The following is a 23,340-nucleotide window of genomic DNA, read 5'->3' as shown; positions in this document are numbered from 1 at the left end:
CTAACACCACTTCTATTATGTTCTAGACAATTGTTGCACCTTCTGTGACAGTTTTGAAAGTGTTTGAAAAAATAGAGAGTGACTAATCATAAAAAGTGCCAAATTTATTAACGGATATGTAGAATTTGTGCACAAAGTTTTGACATGCAGAACACCAGCCAAAAGTAAAGAATGCTGTGTCTAGTGAGCTGCTCTAAAAAATGTTGTCTTCTCTTACATTTGTGTTCTTTCTTTTTTTAATATATAGATTAATCTCCCAAAATATGTTGTCAAGCTAGCATATTTGTTAAGTACAATTACATTATTGCACAAGATTTATAGCAGTTGGGAAGATGATGAGAGAGCTGCAAGAATACTTTTAGAGGGTCATATTTGACTTGTTCATATCGCATTGAAAAGCTTTATTCTAGTTACCAGTACTACTAGTTCACCGCTCCCCAGCCTCCTGACTTCCAACTTGCTGTGGACAGTGTGTTCCTAATTGACCCGCCATTCAAACAGGTGACATCATTTCACCGCTGGCCCACACTATATTCTCTCTTAAGAAGCAACAGCATATCTTCTTCAACATTGGAAAAGAGCAGGAGCACTGAAGCTGGCAGGACTCAATGATTTGGCCAGCTTCAAAGTAGTGCTTACAAGCTTTATTAGAAAGAGTTTGTAAACGCTGCGTTCCTTGCATAGCAATATTCATATAGTCTTAATGAAATAGAAAATAATGACTGAGAAAAAGTATTGTGCATAAACTAACTATTCCTGGACCCATAATCAAATATTCTGAAAAAAATGCACATCCCAGAGAGGTTTGCACTTAACAAGAACCTGTCAGCACCATTTTGCAATGCAAAGGGGCTGGGCCAGAAATCACAAACAAGCAAAGAAAGACTCCGCTCCTGAGCACCTAAGTCTAATTAGCAGAAAAATTAAAATAGATATTAGAAAAGAACAACAAAGCAGATTTCTTCACCAAATGTATCAATTTCATCAGTATTACAGCCCTTAGAAAAGCGATGGCTTTACTTTATATTACAAAATCGCGGTGATGGGTTTTCTTTAAAATATTTTACTGTAGATGATAATATATACAAAATGTATTCATCATAATTCATCTAAGATATTCACCCATATCAGATATGAGCCAGGAATTAAGTAGTCAAATAGGAGCGCTGTGGAGGCGGCAGGGAAATGGAATATAAATTCAGGTCCAGCCGTACGCCTTCAGAGAGGATCAATGTGAAACAGAAATAATGAATGACGGTCATAGGAGCGCAGGAATAAGACCAGGACAAGAAGATTGGTGTTTAACCACAACGCATTTCGACGGTAGCCCGTCTTAATCAGGAGGAAAGTTTGCCAGCCGTCAGCTCACAAGACCCTGACCGGATGGAAGAGATGAAGCAGCTGTATGAGACAGGGAGTGTGGCTGAGAAGCCATGGGAAGTGATACCTGCAGAGCCCGGCACGGATGACCAAGGGTCCAGCCTGCATGGTCTTAATCCATCTGATTCTAGTTTTGACGAGGATGCTCCTGTCAAAGAGAGGGAGGCTATGGAGAAGAATTACCTGTACTAAGACCCCAGACTGAGGAACCTGAGCAAGGAGTCCCTAAAGTTTCCAATAAAGACAAAGAAATGGACGAACCATCTACTCAAACGTCTGTTAGCGGCAAAGTTAAAAAGAAGAAGACAAAGCCAAGTTTGTCCGAAGTAATTTCTTCTGCAGCTGTTGAAGATGAAGATGAGGATTAGAGTATCTTTAACCAGCCTTACTGGAAGAACTTGGCACCAGAGAGGCAGGAGGAATTACGAAAATTGTGGGCAGCTGTAGGCCCTCAAGTGAGCATCCTGGAGTACGAAGAAACCTCACACGTGGAATGGCGAGTTCAAAGAGAGGGGGGACGTAAGGAGGTGGACCAGACCATGGGTACCTGCATGCCTTGTCTGGAACTGAAGGGGCTGCATCCTCTGTTTCTGGGGGGGAAGCCTGAGGGAGGTAGACCTTCCCCTGCTGCAGGAGGGAAGGAGAGGAAAGACGGAGTTTCCTGCTGGGGGAATTAGCAGTGCCAGCAGAGCAGAGTGTGTGTAGCTGTGCCAGCAGAGCGGAGATAAGCCAGGTGCCGTACACTAGGAGACAGTGAGTACCGCTACCCGCTCTGCCCAAGTGTGACTGTATGCTCTAAAAAGACCTCCTACTGAGGACTGAGATAGACCAACAGTACTTGGTGTGCACCCTCTGTGTAAACGTGGACCCGCCAGCCTGCGTGACCGGAGGAGACTCCCTTGACAAGCATGAGACAGCAGCTAGTGAGTGCAGGCCAGCGTGCACAGTGACAGATCTGAGCCCCTGAGAGTAGTAGCTTGACTGACCAAGGAGTGCGGCACTGTCCCTGCGGTGACACGTTCTGAGTGTGGACTTGTGACTAAGAGTGGTGAGAGCAGGATCACCGCTCTCCGCCCAGCATCCTGTTGTTTTCCCCGGAGGCTGTTTCTTTATCGTGGACAGAGACTTGAGAGACTGCATTTTCCGCTGTTGTATGTGCCACCATTGGATTCCCGCCTGTCAGAGCCTGCGACAAGACGACCTGCTCCGCTGTTGCCGGTGCCACCGTTGGAACCCTGAACTCCCTCACAACAGAAGACTACAGTCCGATAAGTTTAACCTCTTTATTACTGAACTCTTGTTCATCCCTACCCTACTCTGCCAACTTTCCAGTTCTGCCCCATTCCTCACCGTCACCCTACAATCCTCACTACCTGCGTGGAGCACATCCCCCTGTAAATAAACCTGTTTAACCCTTGCTCTGCCTCCACATGCGTGACTGCATCCCGCGTTCCTGGTAATTACAACGTCACACCAGGCCATCTAATCAAAACAAGAGCCTCGGATGGTGGGAGGTAGGAGGCGATCCTCAGGGTTCCTATCCAGCAGTCACCAATCACTTACTTGGCATATAGATCAGGTAGTGCGATTTGATTGGTACCCACCCTTAATTTGACATCTAGAAGGTGTTGTTTATTTGGATAATGCTATTTGTCAGAGAGGAATCCTACAGCAACATTTCTTTGGTTGAGAAACCTGGCATAAAGGTTTCAATATTATTGCAGCTCCAAATTATTCCCTCCTTTCTTATAAAAAGTGGACCCCCTTCCTCATTTCATCCATGTATTTCTACAAAAAAATAATGATATGCAATATATACATTTATTTAGATTTTTTTTAAATAATCTTATTTTATATTTCAGGGATATGAACCAAACCCAGCGGTCACTGCAGCTGCTAAGCAGTTTTCAAAAGAGGTAAAAGTTTTTGTTTTATCACATCTGATGGGGAAATGTTTGGTACCTCACAAAAAAAAAATGGCACTGACAGCAGTGAATCTGGTCCATTTGTGTAATATTTCTAGATTGAGTCCAAGTCAATATGTTATCACAATTACCTGATTCAAAATATCAATATTATTTGTCCCCAGACTTGCTGTTATGGTGATATATTAGACGTGCTGGGATCAGCATTGCTCCGTAATATATAGAAAGTTGTCTGATGTGCTCATATTTCTGTCTTCTAGTCGGGAACCAAGCTGCTCATGACAAACGACCCCCTAGAAGCTGCCAGTGGAGCCAACGTGCTGGTTACAGACACGTGGGTGAGCATGGGACAAGAAGAGGAGAAGAAGAAGCGTCTGCAGGATTTCACAGGTTACCAGATCACAATGCAGGTACATGATGGATTGTGTTGGTATTTGTACGACAAAATGTGTACACTGAATTCTGTAGTCATTCAAATTTGGCAGTAGACTTCACACTTTTCCATGTTGGTTAATTACTGAATGAATCTTGACATTTTTCCAATACACCCTTTGCTTGTATAAATAGAAATCTGAAATCTGAATTTCGAAACTTAAAAGGGACACAAAATCTAGACATGCATGATTAGCCTGAACATGACATATAGATCACCTTACAGTTAGTTAGGTCTCATTCAGATGTCCATGATTTTTCTTATATGTAAAAATAACCAGACCGTTATTCATTACTGTTTTGGATCTGATCCCATCAATGTTTGCTCAATGTGTTAAATTTTACCATTAAAGTTTCATCAGTTATTTTCACTGATGAATTATAAATGCATGAACTACAAAGCTTCTCCTATGCATTACAATGTTAAAGGGTAAGTCCGAAACGAACATTTTTTTTAATCCTAAATAGTTAACCATTTTTAATGTCACAATTTAGTCTTTTTTAATATAATTTAATTAAAAAGTCCCTATAGTTCCCTCACTACTCTATTTAGCTGCTTATTTTTTTTTACTACTTCCCGTGTGATGACACTTAGTTTGTGAAACCAAGTGCATGCTGGGATACAGAAATGAGCTATCATGAGGGGGCAGATGCTGCAGTTACTGCCACAGCCTCTGCCCCCACCCTGAAACAAAACATCATCCGTGACGTTTGCTTCAGGGGCTGAGCTAGTCCCTGCTCTACTGAGCATGCATCATCTGTCAATTCTAATGGATGCTCAATAGGATCTTGCCACGATGCAATATTCTTCTCAGTGCAGAGTGACAATGCGCTCTCTTGCCAGCTCTTATTGGAAGAGACGAGCCAGCAACAGAGTGCATTGTCAGTGCGCATTGTTAGATAGAGCAGTGAGGGAACTTTATGGACTTTTTCATTAAAGTATATTGGAAAAAAATAGATTATGACATTAAGTGTATAGAGATTTAGGATTAAAACAAATTTTAGTTTCTGACCACTCCTTTAATCATAGACAGCACACGGACAACACACTGATGGCATCCTTGGACGATTAGTGATTTTCACTGACTCATAGACTTGAATAGATAATTTTGATCTATGACTCTGATCATAAACACGATCATAAAATATCTGAACATTTAATATACAGTATTATAATGTCTAAGTGTATATGGACATAACATCCTTTTCAGGCCGTTGGGCCTGTGGAGATTTTTAAAAGGAAGAAGCTTAAAGAAATTCTGACTTTTTTTTCCAGACGTGTCTTTTTTAATATTGTTTTTGTTTGTTTCCTCAGCACTTTTTTGACAGTTTTGAGCATTTTTCTTTGCTTTTTAACATCTTTCCTATATGTTTCTGGTGTCTTTTTTTTACTGGTATTGCCCTGATGTTTGTTTACCAGTGAGGAAACCACTAGCATTTTTTTAAGCAAGAAAGCTGACAAAATTCTCAAAAAGCCGTCTGGACATCTTTTGAGCCTTCCCATTGATTTGAACTATAAAGTACACTCACTGGCCACTTTATTAGGTACACCATGCTAGTAACGGGTTGGACCCCCTTTTGCCTTCAGAACTGCCTCAATTCTTCGTGGCAGAGATTCAACAAGGTGCTGGAAGCATTCCTCAGAGATTTTGGACCATATTGACATGATGGCATCACACAGTTGGCGCAGATTTGTCGGCTGCACATCCCTGATGCGAATCTCCCGTTCCACCACATCCCAAAGATGCTCTATTGGATTGAGATCTGGTGACTGAGGAGGCCATTTGAGTACAGTAAACTCATTGTCATGGTCAAGAAACCAATCTGAGATGATTCGAGCTTTATGACATGGCGCATTATCCTGCTGAAAGTAGCCATCAGATGCCTGTTCTTAGCTGAGAGGAGTGGTACCCAGTGTGGTCTTCTGCTGCTGTAGCCCATCTGCCTCAAAGTTCGACGCACTGTGCGTTCAGAGATGCTCTTCTGCCTACCTTGGTTGTAACGGGTGGCAATTTGAGTCACTGTTGCCTTTCTATCAGCTCGAACCAGTCTGCCCATTCTCCTCTGACCTCTGGCATCAACAAGGCATTTCCGGCCACAGAACTGCCGCTCACTGGATTTTTTTTCTTTTTCGGACCATTCTCTGTAAACCCTAGAGATGGTTGTGCGTGAAAATCCCAGTAGATCAGCAGTTTCTGAAATACTCAGACCAGCCCTTCTGGCACCAACAATCATGCCACGTTCAAAGGCACTCAAATCACCTTTCTTCCCCATACTGATGCTCGGTTTGAACTGCAGGAGATTGTCTTGACCATGTCTACATGCCTAAATGCACTGAGTTGCCGCCATGTGATTGGCTGATTAGAAATTAAGTCTTAACACACAGTTGGACAGGTGTACCTAATAAAGTGGCCAGTGAGTGTATATTGTGTCTTCAGAGTGGAAAATAACTGAAAAGTCAGGTCACTTCTTTTAACCACTTGTCATCTTTGCAAACCTGAAGTAGTTAAACGACACTCAGAAGACTGAACATAGGAACAGCAAGTCATTTCACATTGCAGATCATTCTTTTATTAAGCGTTTAGTTAGCGGTTTTTTTGAGTCAGTATAAAAAAAGTTGTTGTATGCACAAACAATTTGTGATTGTTTGTTCTACTGAGCCTATACGTATAATAAATATAATTACACTTGTGAAGTTACCCGTTTTTTCTTACATTTATATTCCTTTTTTATCCTATAGACAGCTAAGCTGGCAGCTTCCAACTGGACCTTTCTTCACTGTTTACCAAGAAAACCAGAAGAAGTTGATGATGAGGTTTTCTATTCTCCTAAATCCCTAGTTTTCCAAGAAGCAGAGAATAGAAAGTGGACAATTATGGTAAGAAAAAATGGTTTAGGAGTAAAAAAAAAAACTAGCATGAAAATATATATTTTCATAAATTAAAAATCTATTACCCCTAATAATAATATTAGAAATCATCACTGCCTCTGCAGGTTCTGATTGGTGATTGGTTTCCTGGCATGCAGCCTTTTGCAAAAATACTATTGACCCACACTAAAATGCCACAAATTAGCTGTGTTTATTTTGTATTTCATATTCCCTAATAGACTTTCAGGTGACTGTAGCTGTATTGTCTTCAGTAAAAAAAAATGGATGAAAAAAGTGCCACAAAAATAAATACTGTAGCATTTAAAAATGTGGGCACCCCTGGTCAAAATTACTGTTATTGTGAACAGTTAAGCAAGTTGAAGATTAAATGATCTCTAAAGAAGTTAAAGATGACACATTTACTTTGCATGTTAGGCAAAAAAAAAAACGTATATTGTCATTTTTAAAATTATTAAAAGGAAAATGGGCCGATACAAAAGTTTGGACACCCTTCATGGTTAGTACCTAGTAGCACCCCCTTTTGCAAGTATCACGACTTGTAAATGCTTTTTTTTAGCCCAGACAAGAGTCTTTCAATTCTTGCTTGATGGATTTTCATCCATTTTTCCTTGAAAATTCTTCCACTTCTGTGAGATTCCGGAGTTGTCTTGCATGCCTTGCGATTCTGAGGTCTAGCCACAGTTTTCAATGATATTTAGATCAGGGGACTTTGAGGGCCTTTGTAAAACCTTCATGTAATGCCTGCTGCAGCAGAGTAGCACACAACCTCCACCAGGGGGTGCGGATGAAGGAAAGCAGGTACACTCACAGTGAAACCACAGAGCAGCAGGCAGGAGCCACTAGGTTGCGGAAAAGTAGTCAGAAAAGCCGGGTCAGTAACAGAGAGGGAACAAAGTACCAGAGGTCACAGCAATACACGTGGTCAGAAACAAGCCATAGAAGTTAGAGCCGGTCTGGAGCAGGAAAGCCAGAGACGGAAGACAGTCTGGCATGTTTGGGATCATTATCCATTTGTAGACGATGGCTCAGTGGTTAGCACTGCAGCCTTGCAGCTCTGGGGTCTTAGGCTCAAATCCTTCCAAGGACAACATCTGCAAGGAGTTTGTATATTCTCCCCTTGTTTGCGTGGGTTTCCTCCGGTTACTCCGGTTTCCTCCCACATTCAAAGACATACTGATAAGGATTCTAGATTGTGAGCCCCATTGAGGACAGTGCCAATAATGTTTGTAAAGCACTGTGGCATTAATGGCACTATATAAATGAGTAAAATAAATAAATAATTTTGTAGAAGTCATCCTCTTTTCAACTTCAGCTTTTTTACAGTTGGTGTTATGTTTGCATGAAGAATTTGTTGAAATATCATTGAATCCAATCTTCCCTCTACCCTTGAAATGTTCCCTGTGCCATTGACTGCAACACAACCCCAAAGCATGATTAACTCACCCCATGCTTAATGGTTGGTGAGATGTTCTTTTCCTGAAATTCTAGGCCCTTTTTTCTCCACACATACCTTTGATCATATTGGCCAAACAGTTCTATTTTAACCACATCGTTTCACAGGACTTGTTTTCAAAATACATCAGACTTGTTTAGATGTACTGTTACATACTTATGATGCTGAATTTTATGGTGAGGATGCAGGAGAGGTTTTCTTCTGAGGACTCTTCTATGAAGGCCATATTTGTGCAGGTGTCTCTGAACAGTAGAACAATGTACCACAACTTCAGAGTCTGCTAAATCTTTCTGAAAGTCTTTTTGCAGTCAAGCAGGGGTTCTGATTTGCCTCTCTAGCAATCCTACGAGCAGCTCTCACTGAAATTTTGCTTGGTCTTCCAGATCTTATCTTAACCTCAACTGTTCCTGTTAACTGCTATTAATTACATTTTGAATTGAGGAAAAGGCAGCTTGAAAACACTTTGCTATCTTCTCCTGCTTTGTGGGCCTCCATTATTTTCATTTTCAGAGTGCTAGGCAGCTGCTTAGAAGAACTCATGGCTGCTGATTGCAGCACAAGGGTCTATAATGCTGGGAAATTTGCATCACCTAGCCTTTCCTAATGATGATGGTGAACAAGACATAACCATAACAGGCTAATTAAGGTCTGAAATGTTGGTCAACGTTATCTGACAAATCTCTAAGGGTGCTCAAACTTTTGCATTGGCCCATTTTCTTTTTTATAATTTTTAAATGTAAAAAATGACTATATATATTTGCCTAAAATACAAAGGAAATGTGTCATGTTTAATTTTAGGCCTTTTAGAGATAATTTCATGTTCAATTTGCTTAACGTTCACAATAACAGTAATTTTGACCAGAAGTGACCAAAATTACATGCCACTGTAGTATTCCAAAGAATACTCTGTGTGAAAATCTTGTGATCTATGAGGAAATTTAAATTGTATGATTATTATTATTATTATTATTTATATAGCACCATTGATTCTATGGTACTGTACATGAGAAGGGGTTGCATACAAATTACAGATATCGCTTACAGTAAATAATCTATGATCTATAAGGCCTCATTCAGAAGTCCGTAATTTTTCTTGCATACAAAAATGGACCAATTTTCATCATTGTGATGGAACAAATGTTAATCACTGTTTGGCCATGTTGGCAGCAGATTATTTAGGATACTCTCCAAGCGTGTGACAACAGAGCGTCTTTTTTCAGGAACAATCAGGAACAATATATGATAAGCTTAATAGTTCAGGAGTAAATCATTTGTGTGTCTCTATCTGTGCAGCATATACAGCAGGCTGCTTTTCTCATACACAGACAAAGGAAAAACAGGAAATACAGTCACATGCTATCCCTGTGTGAGCCTCTGGAAATTTATTTTGTTTTAACTTTATGAACAGCATACAAATCTAGCAACTAAACACTCACAGACAGGAATGGAATTGTTGCACCAAACATATTCCAACAGGCCAATATGTAAGTTTTTACCACCTAAGTGTTGTAATTTTTAAAAAAAATTTAAGTACAAAAAGTTTTCTGAAGATTTTCCTTGAAACCGAACATGAAAAAAAATAGGTTCAGAGAAAAAAATAGTTGAAATCAACTCATTTTGTGGTGCTGAAAGCAAAGATGATGCTTAACCCCTTCACCCCCAAGGGTGGTTTGCACGTTAATGACCGGGCTAATTTTTACAATTCTGACCACTGTACCTTTATGAGGTCATAACTCTGGAACGCTTCCATGGATCCCGGTGATTCTGACATTGTTTTCTCGTGACATATTGTACTTCATGTTAGTGGTAAACTGTCATTCAAATAACTTGCGTTTATTTGTGAGAAAAACGGAAATTTGGCGAAAATTTTGAAAATTTCGCAATTTTCCAACTTTGAATTTTTATGCCCTTAAATCACAGAGATACAGCACCCAAAAAACTTGATAACTAACATTTCCCACATGTTTACTTTACATCAGCACAATTTTGGAACCAAAATTTTTTTTTGTTAGGAAGTTATAAGGGTTAAAAGTTGACCAGCGATTTCTCATTTTTACAACACCATTTTATTTTTACGGACCACATCACATTTGAAGCCACTTTGAGGGGTCTATATGATAGAAAATACCCAAAAGTGACACCATTCTAAAAACTGCACCCCTTAAGGTTCTCAAAACCACATTCAAGAAGTTTATTAACCCTTTAGGTGCGTCACAGGAATTTTTTTGAATGTTTAAAAAAAATGAACAGCTATCTTTTTTTCACAAAAAAAATACTTCAGGTTCAATTTTTTTTATTTTACCAAGGGTTACAGGAGAAATTGGACTGCAAAAGTCATTGTGCAATTTGTCCTGAGTACGCTGATACCTGATATGTGGGGGGGAATGACTGTTTCGGCGCATGGCAGAGCTCAGAATGGAAGGAGCGCCGTTTGACTTTTTCAATGCAAAACTGTCTGGAATTCAGATCGGACGCCATGTCACGTTTGGAGAGTCCCTGATGTACCTAAACAGTGGAAACCCCCTACAAGTGACCCCATTTTGGAAACTAGACCCCCCAAGAAACTTATCTAGATATGTGGTGAGAACTTTGAACCCACAAGGGCTTTACAGAAATTTATAACGTACAGCGGTACAATTAAAAAATCATATTTTTTCCACAAAAATGATCTTTTCACCCCAATTTTTATTTTCCCAAGGGTAGCAGGACCTAAAAGTTATTGTGCAATTTGTCCTGAGTACGCTGATACCCCACATGTGGGGGTAAACCACTATTTGGGCGCATGGCAGAGCTCGGAAGGGAAGCAGCGCCATTTGACGTTTTTGGCTGGAATTGAGATCGGACATCATGTCGCGATTGGAAAACCCCTGATGTACCAAAACAGTGGAAACCCCCCACAAATGACACCATTTTGGAAACTAGACCCCCTAAGGAACTTATCTAGATGTGTGGTGAGAACTTTGAACCCCCAAGGGCTTCACAGAAGTTTATAACATAGAGCCGTACAATTAAAAAATCATATTTTTTCCACAAAAATGATCTTTTCACCCTCAATTCTTATTTTTCCAAGGGTAACAGGACCCAAAAAGTTATTGTGCAATTTGTCCTGAGTACGCTGATACCCCACATGTGGGGGTAAACCACTATTTGGGCGCATGGCAGAGCTCGGAAGGGAAGCAGCGCCATTTGACGTTTTTGGCTGGAATTGAAATCGGACACCATGTCGCGATTGGAAAACCCCTGATGTACCAAAACAGTGGAAACCCCCCACAAATGACACCATTTTGGAAACTAGACCCCCTAAGGAACTTATCTAGATGTGTGGTGAGCACTTTGAACCCCCCAGTGCTTCACAGAAGTTTATAACGCCCGGGCATGAAAATAAAAAATTCGTATTTTTTCCACAAACATGATCTTTTAGTCACCATTTTTTTATTTTCCCAAGGGTACCAGGAGAAATTGGACCCCAAAAGTTGTTGTCCAATTTGTCCTGAGTATGCTGATACCCCATATGTAGGAGAAAACTACTGTATGGGCACACGTCGGGGCTCGGAAGGGAAGTAGTGACGTTTTGGAATGCAGACTTTGATGGAATGGTCTGCGGGTGTCATGTTGCCTTTGGAGAGCCCCTAATGTACCTAAACAGTGGAAATCCCCCACAAATGACCCCATTTTGAAAACTAGACCCCCTAAGGAACTTATCTAGATGTGAGGTGAGCACTTTGAACCCCCAAGGGCTTCACAGAAGTTTATAATGCCAGGGCATGAAAATAAAAAAATCGCATTTTTTCCACAAACATGATCAATTAGTCCCCAATTTTTTTATTTTCCCAAGGGTACCAGGAGAAATAGAACCCCAAAAGTTGTTGTCCAATTTTTCCTGAGTACGCTGACGGCCCATATGTGGGAGAAAACTACTGTATGGACACACGTCAGGGCTCGGAAGGGAAGTAGTGACGTTTTGGAATGCAGACTTTGATGGAATGGTCTGCGGGTGTCATGTTGCCTTTGGAGAGCCCCTAATGTACCTAAACAGTGGAAACCCCCCACAAATGACCCCATTTTGAGAACTAGACCCCCTAAGGATCTCATCTAGATGTGTGATGAGCACTTTGAACCCCCAAGGGCTTCACAGAAGTTTATAATGCCCAGGCATGAAAATAAAAGAATCGTATTTTTTCCACAAACATGATCAATTAGTCCCCAATTTTTTCATTTTCCCAAGGGTAACAGGAGAAATTGGACCCCAAAAGTTGTTGTCCAATCTGACACCCCATATGTGGGAGAAAACTACTGTATGGACACACGTTGGGGCTCGGAAGGGAAGCAGTGACGTTTTGGAATGCAGACTTTGATGGAATGGTCTGCGGGTGTCATGTGCGTTTGGAGAGCCCTTGATGTACCTAAACTATTGAAACTCCCCACAAGTGACCCCATTTTGGACACTAGACCCCCCACGGAACTTATCTAGATGTGTGGTGAGCACTTTGAACCCCCAAGTGCTTCACAGAAGTTTATAACGCTCGGACGTGAAAATAAAAAAAATCATTTTTTTCCACAAAAATGATATTTTTGCCCCCAATTTTTTATTTTTCTAAGGGTAACAGGAGAAATTCGACCCCAAAAATTGTTTTGCAATTTGTCCTGAGTAGGCTGATACCCTACATGTGGGGGTAAAACACTGTTTGGGCGCATGTCAGAGCTTGGAAGGGAAGGAGCACCATTTGACTTTTTCAACTCAGAATTGGCTGGAATTGAGATCAGACGCCATGTTGCATTTGGAGAGCCCCTGATGTGCCCAAACAGTGGAAACCCCCAATTCTAACTCCAACCCGAACCCCAACACACCCCTAACCCTAATCTCAGCCCTAACCCTAACCCTAGCCCTAACCCTAGCCCTAACCCTAACCCTAACCCTACCCTAACCCTAACCCTAACCGTAATGGAAAAATGTAAATAAATAAATTTTTTTTATTTTATTATTTTTCCCTAACTAAGGGGGTGATAACGGGGGGTTTGATTTACTATTTATGGCAGTTTTTATGTTTGGCGGCTGTCGCACGCTAAAAGACGCTTTTTATTGTAAAAATAGTTTTTGCATCACCACATATTGAGAGCTATAATTTTTCCGTATTTTGACCCACTGAGTCATGTCAGGTCTTATTTTTTGCAGGACGAGTTGACGTTTTTATTGGTACCATTTTCGGGCACGTGACATATTTTGATCACTTTTTATTCTGATTTTTGGGACGCAGAATGAACAAAAACCAGCGTTTCATGAATTTCTTTTGGGGGGGTGCGTTTACACCGTTCCGCGTGCGGTAAAATTGATAAAGTGGTTTTATTCTTCGGGTCTGTACAGTTACAGCGATACCTCATTTAGGTCATTTTTTTATGTTTTGTCGGTTTTATGCAATGAAAACTATTTTATATAAAAAATAATTATTTTTGCATCGCTTTATTCTGCGAGCTATAACTTTTTTATTTTTTCGCTGATGATGCTGTGTGGTGGCTCGTTTTTTGCGGGACAAGATGACGTTTTCAGAGGTACCATGGATATTTATATGCGTCTTTTTGATCGCGCGTTATTACACATTTTGTTTGGCGGTATGATGATAAATCATTATTTTTTGCTTCGTTTTTTATTTTTACTTTTTAAGGGGTTGGCTAAAGGGGTTAACTAATGGGACAGTTTTATAGGGCGGGTCGTTACGGATGCGGCGATACCTAATATGTGTACTTTTATTGTTTTGTTTTTTTTATTTTCAAAAAATGGATTTATTTGGGGGAATATTTTTTTTTTTTGTAATTTATTTGGCGATTTTTTTAAAATTATTTTAACACTTTTTTTTAATTTTTTTTTACTTTATTAAATAGTCCCAGGTGGGACATCACTGTTCTGTGACAGATCGCTGATCTGTCACATCACAGATCACTGTGACAGATCAGCGATCTGTCACAGGCAGTGCACAAGGCTTCCTCATGCCTGCGCTTTGCAGGCACTGAGGAAGCCAGCTTCCTGCAGGCCCCCGAAGGCCCCCGTCGCCATCTTGGATTCGGGGGCCTGCAGGAAAGGAGCCCCCGGCAGCAGCGCTGCACATTGCGCTGCCGTGGGGGGCTCAGGGAAGCACGGAGGGAGCCCCATCCCTGCCGATGCTTCCCTTTAACCCCCGGTACACCGCGATCATGTTTGATCGCGGTGTGCAAGCGGTTAACGTGTCGGGGCGGTCCGTGACCGCCCCTGACACATTGTGCCGGGTGTCAGCTGTGATAATCCCATCCATGGGCATAGGGGCCCGGGTCCCATGGACGGGATAGTACGTCGGATGTCAGGAAGGGGTTAAATCTGTTGATTGGCTCTAATTTTCAAGATCCAGAGGAGGTTGTAAATACTTATGACACCTATCATGCAGGCTTATATTGCATCTTTATGATTTCGTCATCATTATTGCATTGATAATAACTAGTTTATTATATCATTTATTTAGTTTATTGAGCCTTCAGTATTCTATCATCTTAGGGTGACCGATCAAAAAGTGCCAACTCCGCTCAAATAACGTAATCCTAAATAGTTGCATCACATACTTTTATAAATGCTCTCTGTGTAAGGTATGCAGTTTTAGGATTTCTTAGCTTTGTTTCTTAGCATATTGACATGTTTCTATATATTTTTTTTAATTTGCTTAGCTCTTGCATAGCGGACAGTCTTTGCTACGTACACAAAGCCACTTTGCATCACAAAGGCAAAACTTGACTACCATGATAAGGAAAGCCTACAACCTGTATTTTGGCTGCAGAATAGGAGATCAGGACAAGATTTGCGCTCCACACATATGCTGCAATAGATGTGCTTCACATCTTACCCAATAGTTGCATGGGAAGAGGCAAGCTATGTCTTTTGCAGTTCTAATGATCTGGGGAGAGTCAAGCAATCACACTACCAATTGCTATTTCTGCATGATGCCCCCAATTAGGAGAGGAGTTTCATTGATGAAGTGGACTTTACAGTATCCAATCATTCCATCTGCAATATGCTTAGTACCACATATAGAACTGTCGGTTCCAAAAGCACCAGAAACATTTTCAGTCGAGTCAAGTGAGGAAGAAGAGGGCGTTTGGTGTCATGAAGCATATCATTCTCACCAGACCCAGACTTTCTGTCAGCAACCCCACCTGAACCACACCTTATAACAAAAAGTGAACTAAACAATCTTGTTAGCAATTTGGATCTGCCCAAGAGTCATGCTGAACTCTTAGGTTTCAGGCTACAGCAGTGGAATCTCCTAAGGGGGATGTTAAGATTTCTTTGTTGTGCAACCATGATAAAGATCTTGTCCAATACTTCTTCATGGAGGGTGATCATCTGGCATGCAACAACATCAACAGTTTAATGGAAGCTCTGAAGATAACTTAATCCAGAGCAATGAAATATCTTCTTCGATTCATCCAAAATAAGGCTAAAAGCCACCTCGCTGCATAATGGCAATGTGCTACCTTCAATTCCAGTTGGTAATGCAGTCCACATGAAAGAAACCTATGACAACATCAACAGCTGTTGAGGTGCCTGAACTCTAAAAAAAAATTGTGCCCCCGCCCCCCGTGGTCACTTAAAGGTGGTTTCCATGTTACTTGGTTTCCAGGGTGGGTAGACAAAGTGCTGCTTTCTGTGTAAGTGGGATAGTCGCGAAAGAGAATATCACTACAATAAAATAGACTGGCTTCTCCGCCATTCAGTACAGCCAGGGAGTAAAAATGTCCTGCATTGAGCACTTGTTGACCCACATAAGATTTTTTTTTACCAGCTATGTATTTCAAGTTGGACATAATGAAAAACTTGGTAAAAACAATGGACAAAAATACAAAAGCATTCAAGTATCTTATTAACAAATTTCCAAGGTTGACTGAAGCAAAGATAAAGGAAGGAGCCTTTATTGGACCTGAGATTCGTAAGCTTCTTTAAGATGACAAGCTTCTCCATTTGTTGCAGAGCAAGGAAAAGGCTGCAGGGGTACCATTCACAATCGTGGTAACTAATTTTTGAGAAACTCATGAGGAGATAATTATGAAGATTTGGTGGTAAATCTCCTCAAAACATATACATCTTAGCTGTAACATGTCCTTAAAGATTCATATCTTCCATTCAGATCTAGACTTTATTCAAACAAACTGCAGAGCAGTGAGTGAAGAGCACAGTGAGAGATTTTACCAAAATAGTGCGGCTACAGAGAAAAGATATAAAGGAAAATGGAATACCATCAATGCTTGCGGATTACTGTTGGAAAATTCTAAGAGATGATCCGATGCAGGAGTACAAGAGACAAGCAAAAAAGAGTTGTCACTGAATAAGAACCAAATTTTGTATTGCAATTTCTGTAACTGTTTAGAATTGGCACTAATGTTTAGGGTATGTGCCTCGCCTAAAAAGCTGTGTTCTACATTAGAAGCACAGTGGATGGGATTTATAGAAATTTCGCAATTTTCCAACTTTGAATTTTTATGCCCTTAAATCACAGAGATACAGCACACAAAAACTTGATAACTAACATTTCCCACCATGTCTGAAGGTAATGCACTCTTTATATAATGGGTGCGATATTTATGTTAGTACCTCGCTCTGAATAGTGTAGATTAGAATTTAGCCACTATACTCCCTGTTCAGACCTGGGAAATCTAACCTTGATAGGCCTTTATTTGCATCAGACTGGCACTTTCATTCATTGATCTAATTACGGTTTGTCCTCTGTGGTGGATTCAGAGGACTGCTTCCGCTCCTTTTTGTCCGGGGTGTATTTATTATCTATTGGGTCACATAATGTATAAACGACTACTGTGAATATGTTTATCTTTATTATTGGACCCCGGACAATCTCTCCCCTTCCTTTCCCTTTTCCTACCTTTATGTGTGCGTACCCAGACACTCTTTTTGTCACATTGTTTATGTTTAAATAAATTTTGTATTATTCTTGGAATTGTTCTGAGCCTCTATTTTTTGATGTTTACAATTACATTCTGAGCATTTAATCATATTAATATATATGGCAAACATGTGAGCATGCTCAGTTAACACTTTTTTGACATTTTTCTGAATTGTTTTGTTTTTTTTGGTTTAACATTTCCCACATGTTTACTTTACATCAGCACAATTTTGGAACCAAAATTTTTTTTGTTAGGAAGTTATAAGGGTTAAAAGTTGACCAGCGATTTCTCATTTTTACAACACCATTTTATTTTTAGGACCACATCACATTTGAGGTCACTTTGAGGGGTTTATATGATAGAAAATACCCAAAAGTGACACCATTCTAAAAACTGCACCCCTTAAGGTGCTCAAAACCACATTCAAGAAGTTTATTAACCCTTTAGGTGCGTCACAGGAATTTTTTTGAATATTTAAGAAAAAATGAACATCTAACTTTTTTCACAAAAAAAATACTTCAGGTTAATTTTTTTTTATTTTACCAAGGCTAACAGGAGAAATTGGACTGCAAAAGTTATTGTGCAATTTGTCCTGAATACGCTGATACCTGATATGTGGGGGGGAATGACTGTTTCGGCGCATGGCAGAGCTCAGAATGGAAGGAGCGCCGTTTTACTTTTTCAATGCAAAATTGGCTGGAATTCAGATCGGACGCCATGTCACGTTTGGAGAGTCCCTGATGTACTTAAACAGTGGAAACCCCCTACAAGTGACCCCATTTTGGAAACTAGACCCCCAAGGAACTTATCTAGATATGTGGTGAGAACTTTGAACCCACAAGGGCTTTACAGAAGTTTATAACAGACAGCGGTACAATTAAAAAATCATATTTTTTCCACAAAAATGATCTTTTCACCCCAATTTTTATTTTCCCAAGGGTGACAGGACCCTAAAAGTTATTGTGCAATTTGTCCTGAGTACGCTTATACCCCACATGTGGGGGTAAACCATTATTTGGGCGCATGGCAGAGCTCGGAAGGGAAGCAGCGCCATTTGACGTTTTTGGCTGGAATTGAGATCGGACATCATGTCGCGATTGGAAAACCCCTGATGTACCAAAACAGTGGAAACCCCCACAAATGACACCATTTTGGAAACTAGACCCCCTAAGGAACTTATCTAGATGTGTGGTGAGAACTTTGAACCCCCAAGGGCTTCACAGAAGTTTATAACATAAAGCCGTACAATTAAAAAATCATATTTTTTCCACGAAAATGATCTTTTCACCCTCAATTATTATTTTTCCAAGGGTAACAGGACCCTAAAAGTTATTGTGCAATTTGCCCTGAGTACGCTGATACCCCACATGTGGGGGTAAACCACTATTTGGGCGCATGGCAGAGCTCAGAAGGGAAGCAGCGCCATTTGACGTTTTTGGCTGGAATTGAGATCGGACACCATGTCGCGATTGGAAAACCCCTGATGTACCTAAACAGTGGAAACCCCCCACAAATGACACCATTTTGGAAACTAGACCCCCCAAGGAACTTATCTAGATGTGTGGTGAGCACTTTGAACCCCCCAGTGCTTCACAGAAGTTTATAACGCCCGGGCGTGAAAATAAAAAATTTGTATTTTTTCCACAAACATGATCTTTTAGTCACCATTTTTTTATTTTCCCAAGGGTACCAGGAGAAATTGGACCCCAAAAGTTGTTGTCCAATTTGTCCTGAGTATGCTGATACCCCATATGTGGGAAAAAACTACTGTATGGACACACGTCAGGGCTCGGAAGGGAAGTAGTGACGTTTTGGAATGCAGACTTTGATGGAATGGTCTGCGGGTGTCATGTTGCCTTTGGAGAGCCCCTAATGTACCTAAACAGTGGAAACCCCCACAAATGACCCCATTTTGGAAACGAGACCCCCTAAGGAACTTATCTAGATGTTTTGTGAGCACTTTGAACCCCCAAGGGCTTCACAGAAGTTTATAATGCCCGGGCATGAAAATAAAAAAAATCGTATTTCTTCCACAAACATGATCAATTAGTCACCATTTTTTTTATTTTCCCAAGGGTAACAGGAGAAATTGGACCCCAAAAGTTGTTGTCCAATTTGTCATGAGTACGCTGACACCCCATATGTGGGAGAAAACTACCGTATAGACACACGTCGGGGCTCGGAAGGGAAGCAGTGACATTTTGGAATGCAGACTTTGATGGAATGGTCTGCGGGTGTCATGTGCGTTTGGAGAGCCCCTGATGTACCTAAACTATTGAAACTCCCCACAAGTGACCCCATTTTCGACACTAGGCCCCCCACGGAACTTATCTAGATGTGTGGTGAGCACTTTGAACCCCCAAGTGCTTCACAGAAGTTTATAACGCTCGGGCGTGAAAATAAAAAAATCATTTTTTTCACAAAAATGATATTTTTGCCCCCAATTTTTTATTTTCCTAAGGGTAACAGGAGAAATTCGACCCCAAAAATTATTTTGCAATTTGACCTGAGTATTCTGATACCCTACATGTGGGGGTAAAACACTGTTTGGGCGCATGGCAGAGCTTGGAAGGGAAGGGGCACCATTTGACTTTTTCAACTCAGAATTGGCTGGAATTGAGATCAGACGCCATGTTGCATTTGGAGAGCCCCTGATGTGCCCAAACAGTGGAAACCCCCAATTCTAACTCCAACCCGAACCCCAACACACCCCTAACAATAATTTCAGCCCTAACCCTAACCCTAACCCTAGCCCTAACCCTAGCCCTAACCCTAACCCTAGCCCTAACCCTAGCCCTAACCCTAACCCTAACCCTAATGGAAAAATGGAAATAAATACATTTTTTTAATTTTATTATTTTTCCCTTACTAAGGGGGTGATAATGGGGGGTTTGATTCACTATTTATGGCGGTTTTTATGTTTGGCGGCTGTCACACGCTAAAAGACGCTTTTTATTGTAAAAATAGTTTTTGCATCACCACATATTGAGAGCTCTAATTTTTCCGTATTTTGACCCACCGAGTCATGTGAGGTCTTATTTTTTGCGGGACGAGTTGACGTTTTTATTGGTACCATTTTCGGGCATGTGACATTTTTTGATCGCTTTTTATTCTGATTTTTGGGACGCAGAATGAACAAAAACCAGCGTTTCATGAATTTCTTTTGGGGGGGTGCGTTTACACCGTTCCGCGTGCGATAAAATTGATAAAGCGGTTTTATTCTTCGGGTCAGTACGCTTACAGAGATACCTTACTTAGGTCGTTTTTTTATGTTTTGTCGGTTTTATGCAATGAAAACTATTTTATATAAAAAATAATTATTTTTGCATCGCTTTATTCTGCGAGCTATAACTTTTTTATTTTTTGCGGATGATGCTGTGTGGTGGTTCGTTTTTTGCGGGATAAGATGACGTTTTCAGCGGTACCATGGATATTTATATGCGTATTTTTGATCGCGTGTTATTACACTTTTTGTTTGGCGGTATGATAATAAATCATTATTTTTGGCTTCGTTTTTTATTTTTATTTTTTAAGGGGTTCGCTAAAGGGGTTAACTAATGGGACAGTTTTATAGGGCGGGTCGTTACGGACGCAGCGATACCTAATATGTGTACTTTTATTGTTTGTTTTTTTTATTTCTAAAAAATTGATTTATTTGGGGGGAATATTTTTTTTTTTTTCTAATTTATTTGGCGATTTTTTTAAATTTATTTTAACACTTTTTTTATTTTTTTTTTACTTTATTAAATAGTCCCAGGTGGGACATCACTGTCCTGTGACAGATCGCTGATCTGTCACATCACAGATCACTGTGACAGATCAGCAATCTGTCACAGGCACTGCAGAAGGCTTCCTCATGCCTGCGCTTTGCAGGCACTGAGGAAGCCAGCTTCCTGCAGGCCCCCGAAGGCCCCCGTCGCCGTCTTGGATTCGGGGGCCTGCAGGAAAGGAGCCCCCGGCAGCAGCGCTGCACATTGCGCTGCCGTGGGGGGCTCAGGGAAGCACGGAGGGAGCCCCCTCCCTGCCGATGCTTCCCTTTAACCCCCGGTACACCGCGATCATGTTTGATCGCGGTGTGCAAGGGGTTAACGTGTCGGGGCGGTCCGTGACCGCCCCTGACACATTGTGCCGGGTGTCAGCTGTGATAATCAGCTGACACCCGGCCGCGATCAGCGGCGCTCACCACGTGGGCGCCGCTGATCGCGGTAGACGTACTATCCCGTCCATGGGCATAGGGGCCCGGGTCCCATGGACGGGATAGTACGTCTCATGTCAGGAAGGGGTTAAGATGCAGTAAATCCGCTTGGTTCAATGAACACATGCAGATTTAATTGTGTGATTAGAGCGTAGCGCTTTCAAAGCAGTGAAAATACGCTGCTTCCACAATGCTATTATTTCCTGATTGTGGGCACATCTTTAAATAAATACCAGAAAACTATCATAACAAAATATTTTGCATCTTTATATTTGCAAAAATAATAATTTTTCAAAGTACTGAAACTTTTATGCACTAATTGTATGTAGCAGTAAAAGGAAAACTCTTTGATATCATAGAAACAAGAGCCAGCTAAAAATGTTCATTGTCATTTTAATTCAGGAGGTCAAAATAGGGGGCGTGGTTTTCAAGGGAAGGGAGCAGACCTGTTCTCCAGGAGCTCCCGTCAATTCCCTTATTTTAGCTACTAAAGCTTACTAATCTTGTGAAATATTTGGACTAAAAGTTGAAGAATCATGTCTGGATCAAGACATAAGAGAAGAAAAGCTGCTCCTCTGGACAAAAATCCATGGTCAGGACTGAGAAGCACTGGGAAGACCTCCGGCGGGGGCCTTCATGACTCCGGAAGTAAACAAACCAGAGCTGAGCATCAGGCAGCTGTTCCGCGCAACAAGCCGACAGAGTCAGGAGCCCGTGGAGTCCAGAGAGCCCGTGGGACATCAGCAGTGAAGATTCCTGTGTACACCGAAGCCCAGGTCCAGAAGCTAAAGATTTCAAGACATGCCGGGAGATCGTGTTGACAGCTGCGGTGGAGCTGCAGGCGGGGAGAACAGAAGAGGAGCCAACGCTGTGGGGACCTGTTAATACATCCTCCCCCGGAGGTGAATATTTGAAGAAGCGCCAGGAGATCAAGCTGAATGCTGGACTGCAGATGAGGAGAGCCAGAGAGGAGGTGACACTGCATGGACCTGTCAGCTCACCTTCCACTGGTGGTAAGAAGCGCCGGGTGACCGCGGTGAATACCGTGGCTGAGTGGCAGCTGGGGAAAGCTGGAGAAGAGGTTCATGCTCCTACACTGCATGAACCTGTCAGATTGTCCTGTGGAGCCCGGTATCTTGGAAGCAACCTTCGACATGATGCTGCAGAGATTGTGCCTGCAGCGGCGGGAACCTGTCAAGATCGGGAGCCTGCGGCATAGATGGAGAGGAAATTTCCACAGATTTACAGCGCGTCAGGAGAATTTCTCCCTGATTGTATGGAGGAAACTTGGCTTGGAGATCAGCTGAGACAACGGGAGAAAGGGAAGAAACCCCCTCAGAACATTAATTCATTTGGAAATGCTTCCAACCAGCTTCCTTCTGGAGCGGTAAGTGAAAAACCGCTACCAACCTGTAATGGAATGCAACCTTCTGAATTAAAGAATCCTGATATTTATCAAAATGATGAAGGGGGCAAATTATCTGCTAATACTACTGATTCATCATCTGGGGAGTTTCAGGGGAATGAATCTACAAGTATACATAATGTGACACAGTAGGGACTATTGGCATCTTTAAAGGGAGGGGAATCTTACAGCTCCTCTGAATCCACAATTTTTTGTTATAAGTCCTCTCCAAATACATCTACTAATCATCAATCAGATGTCTCTTTTAAACAATATCAAAAAATCTGTTTAAAATCATTATTTGAGGAAAATAGACGCTTAATCGAGCATTAGCTTCTCTAATGGGGTTCAAGCAAATTTGGGAATTAACAAAAATATAAAGGATTGTACAGATCAGCCGGACTCAATTCATGCAGATAAATCTTCGGAATCCAGGGAAAAGCCAGTAAGCACATATCCAGAAGAACTCTGATGGGATGGTACCCTCTGATGATATAGGAAGCGACCCTTCTGATGAAACGGACTACGAAGAAGTATCTTCTTTATACTCTTCTTCTTCTGGGAATTCTTGTTACCATGAGAAAATTGAATGTGTGTTACACCGTCCCTGCGTACTCACCCGGCCATCGCTCTCACGCCGCAGCCTCCCGCCGCCCGACATCCACGGAGGTCGCCTCCGGCAGGTGCGCGGTCGGCAGCGTCCCTGCACGCAATGCGCATGCGCCATAGGCCACGGCCGCGCCT

General features: G+C 41.4%; 1 protein-coding gene across 1 annotated transcript in view; it reads left to right on the top strand.

The window, feature by feature from the left end:
- Nucleotides 1-23,340, top strand: part of OTC (ornithine transcarbamylase) — a 160,374-nt gene that overhangs the window by 97,545 nt on the left and 39,489 nt on the right. The window contains exons 7-9 of the mRNA XM_073566021.1: nt 3,243-3,296; nt 3,566-3,715; nt 6,478-6,615. Of these exons, the coding sequence (XP_073422122.1) occupies nt 3,243-3,296; nt 3,566-3,715; nt 6,478-6,615 (342 nt within the window). The remainder of the gene's footprint in view (nt 1-3,242; nt 3,297-3,565; nt 3,716-6,477; nt 6,616-23,340) is intronic.

Source organism: Dendrobates tinctorius, unplaced genomic scaffold, assembly GCF_039654945.1.
Source record: "Dendrobates tinctorius isolate UK_male_01 unplaced genomic scaffold, ASM3965494v1 ptg000016l, whole genome shotgun sequence".
NCBI classification, from domain to species: domain Eukaryota; kingdom Metazoa; phylum Chordata; class Amphibia; order Anura; family Dendrobatidae; genus Dendrobates; species Dendrobates tinctorius.
Note: the sequence above shows the minus strand (reverse complement) of the source record. Positions and strands in the feature narration are given on the sequence as shown.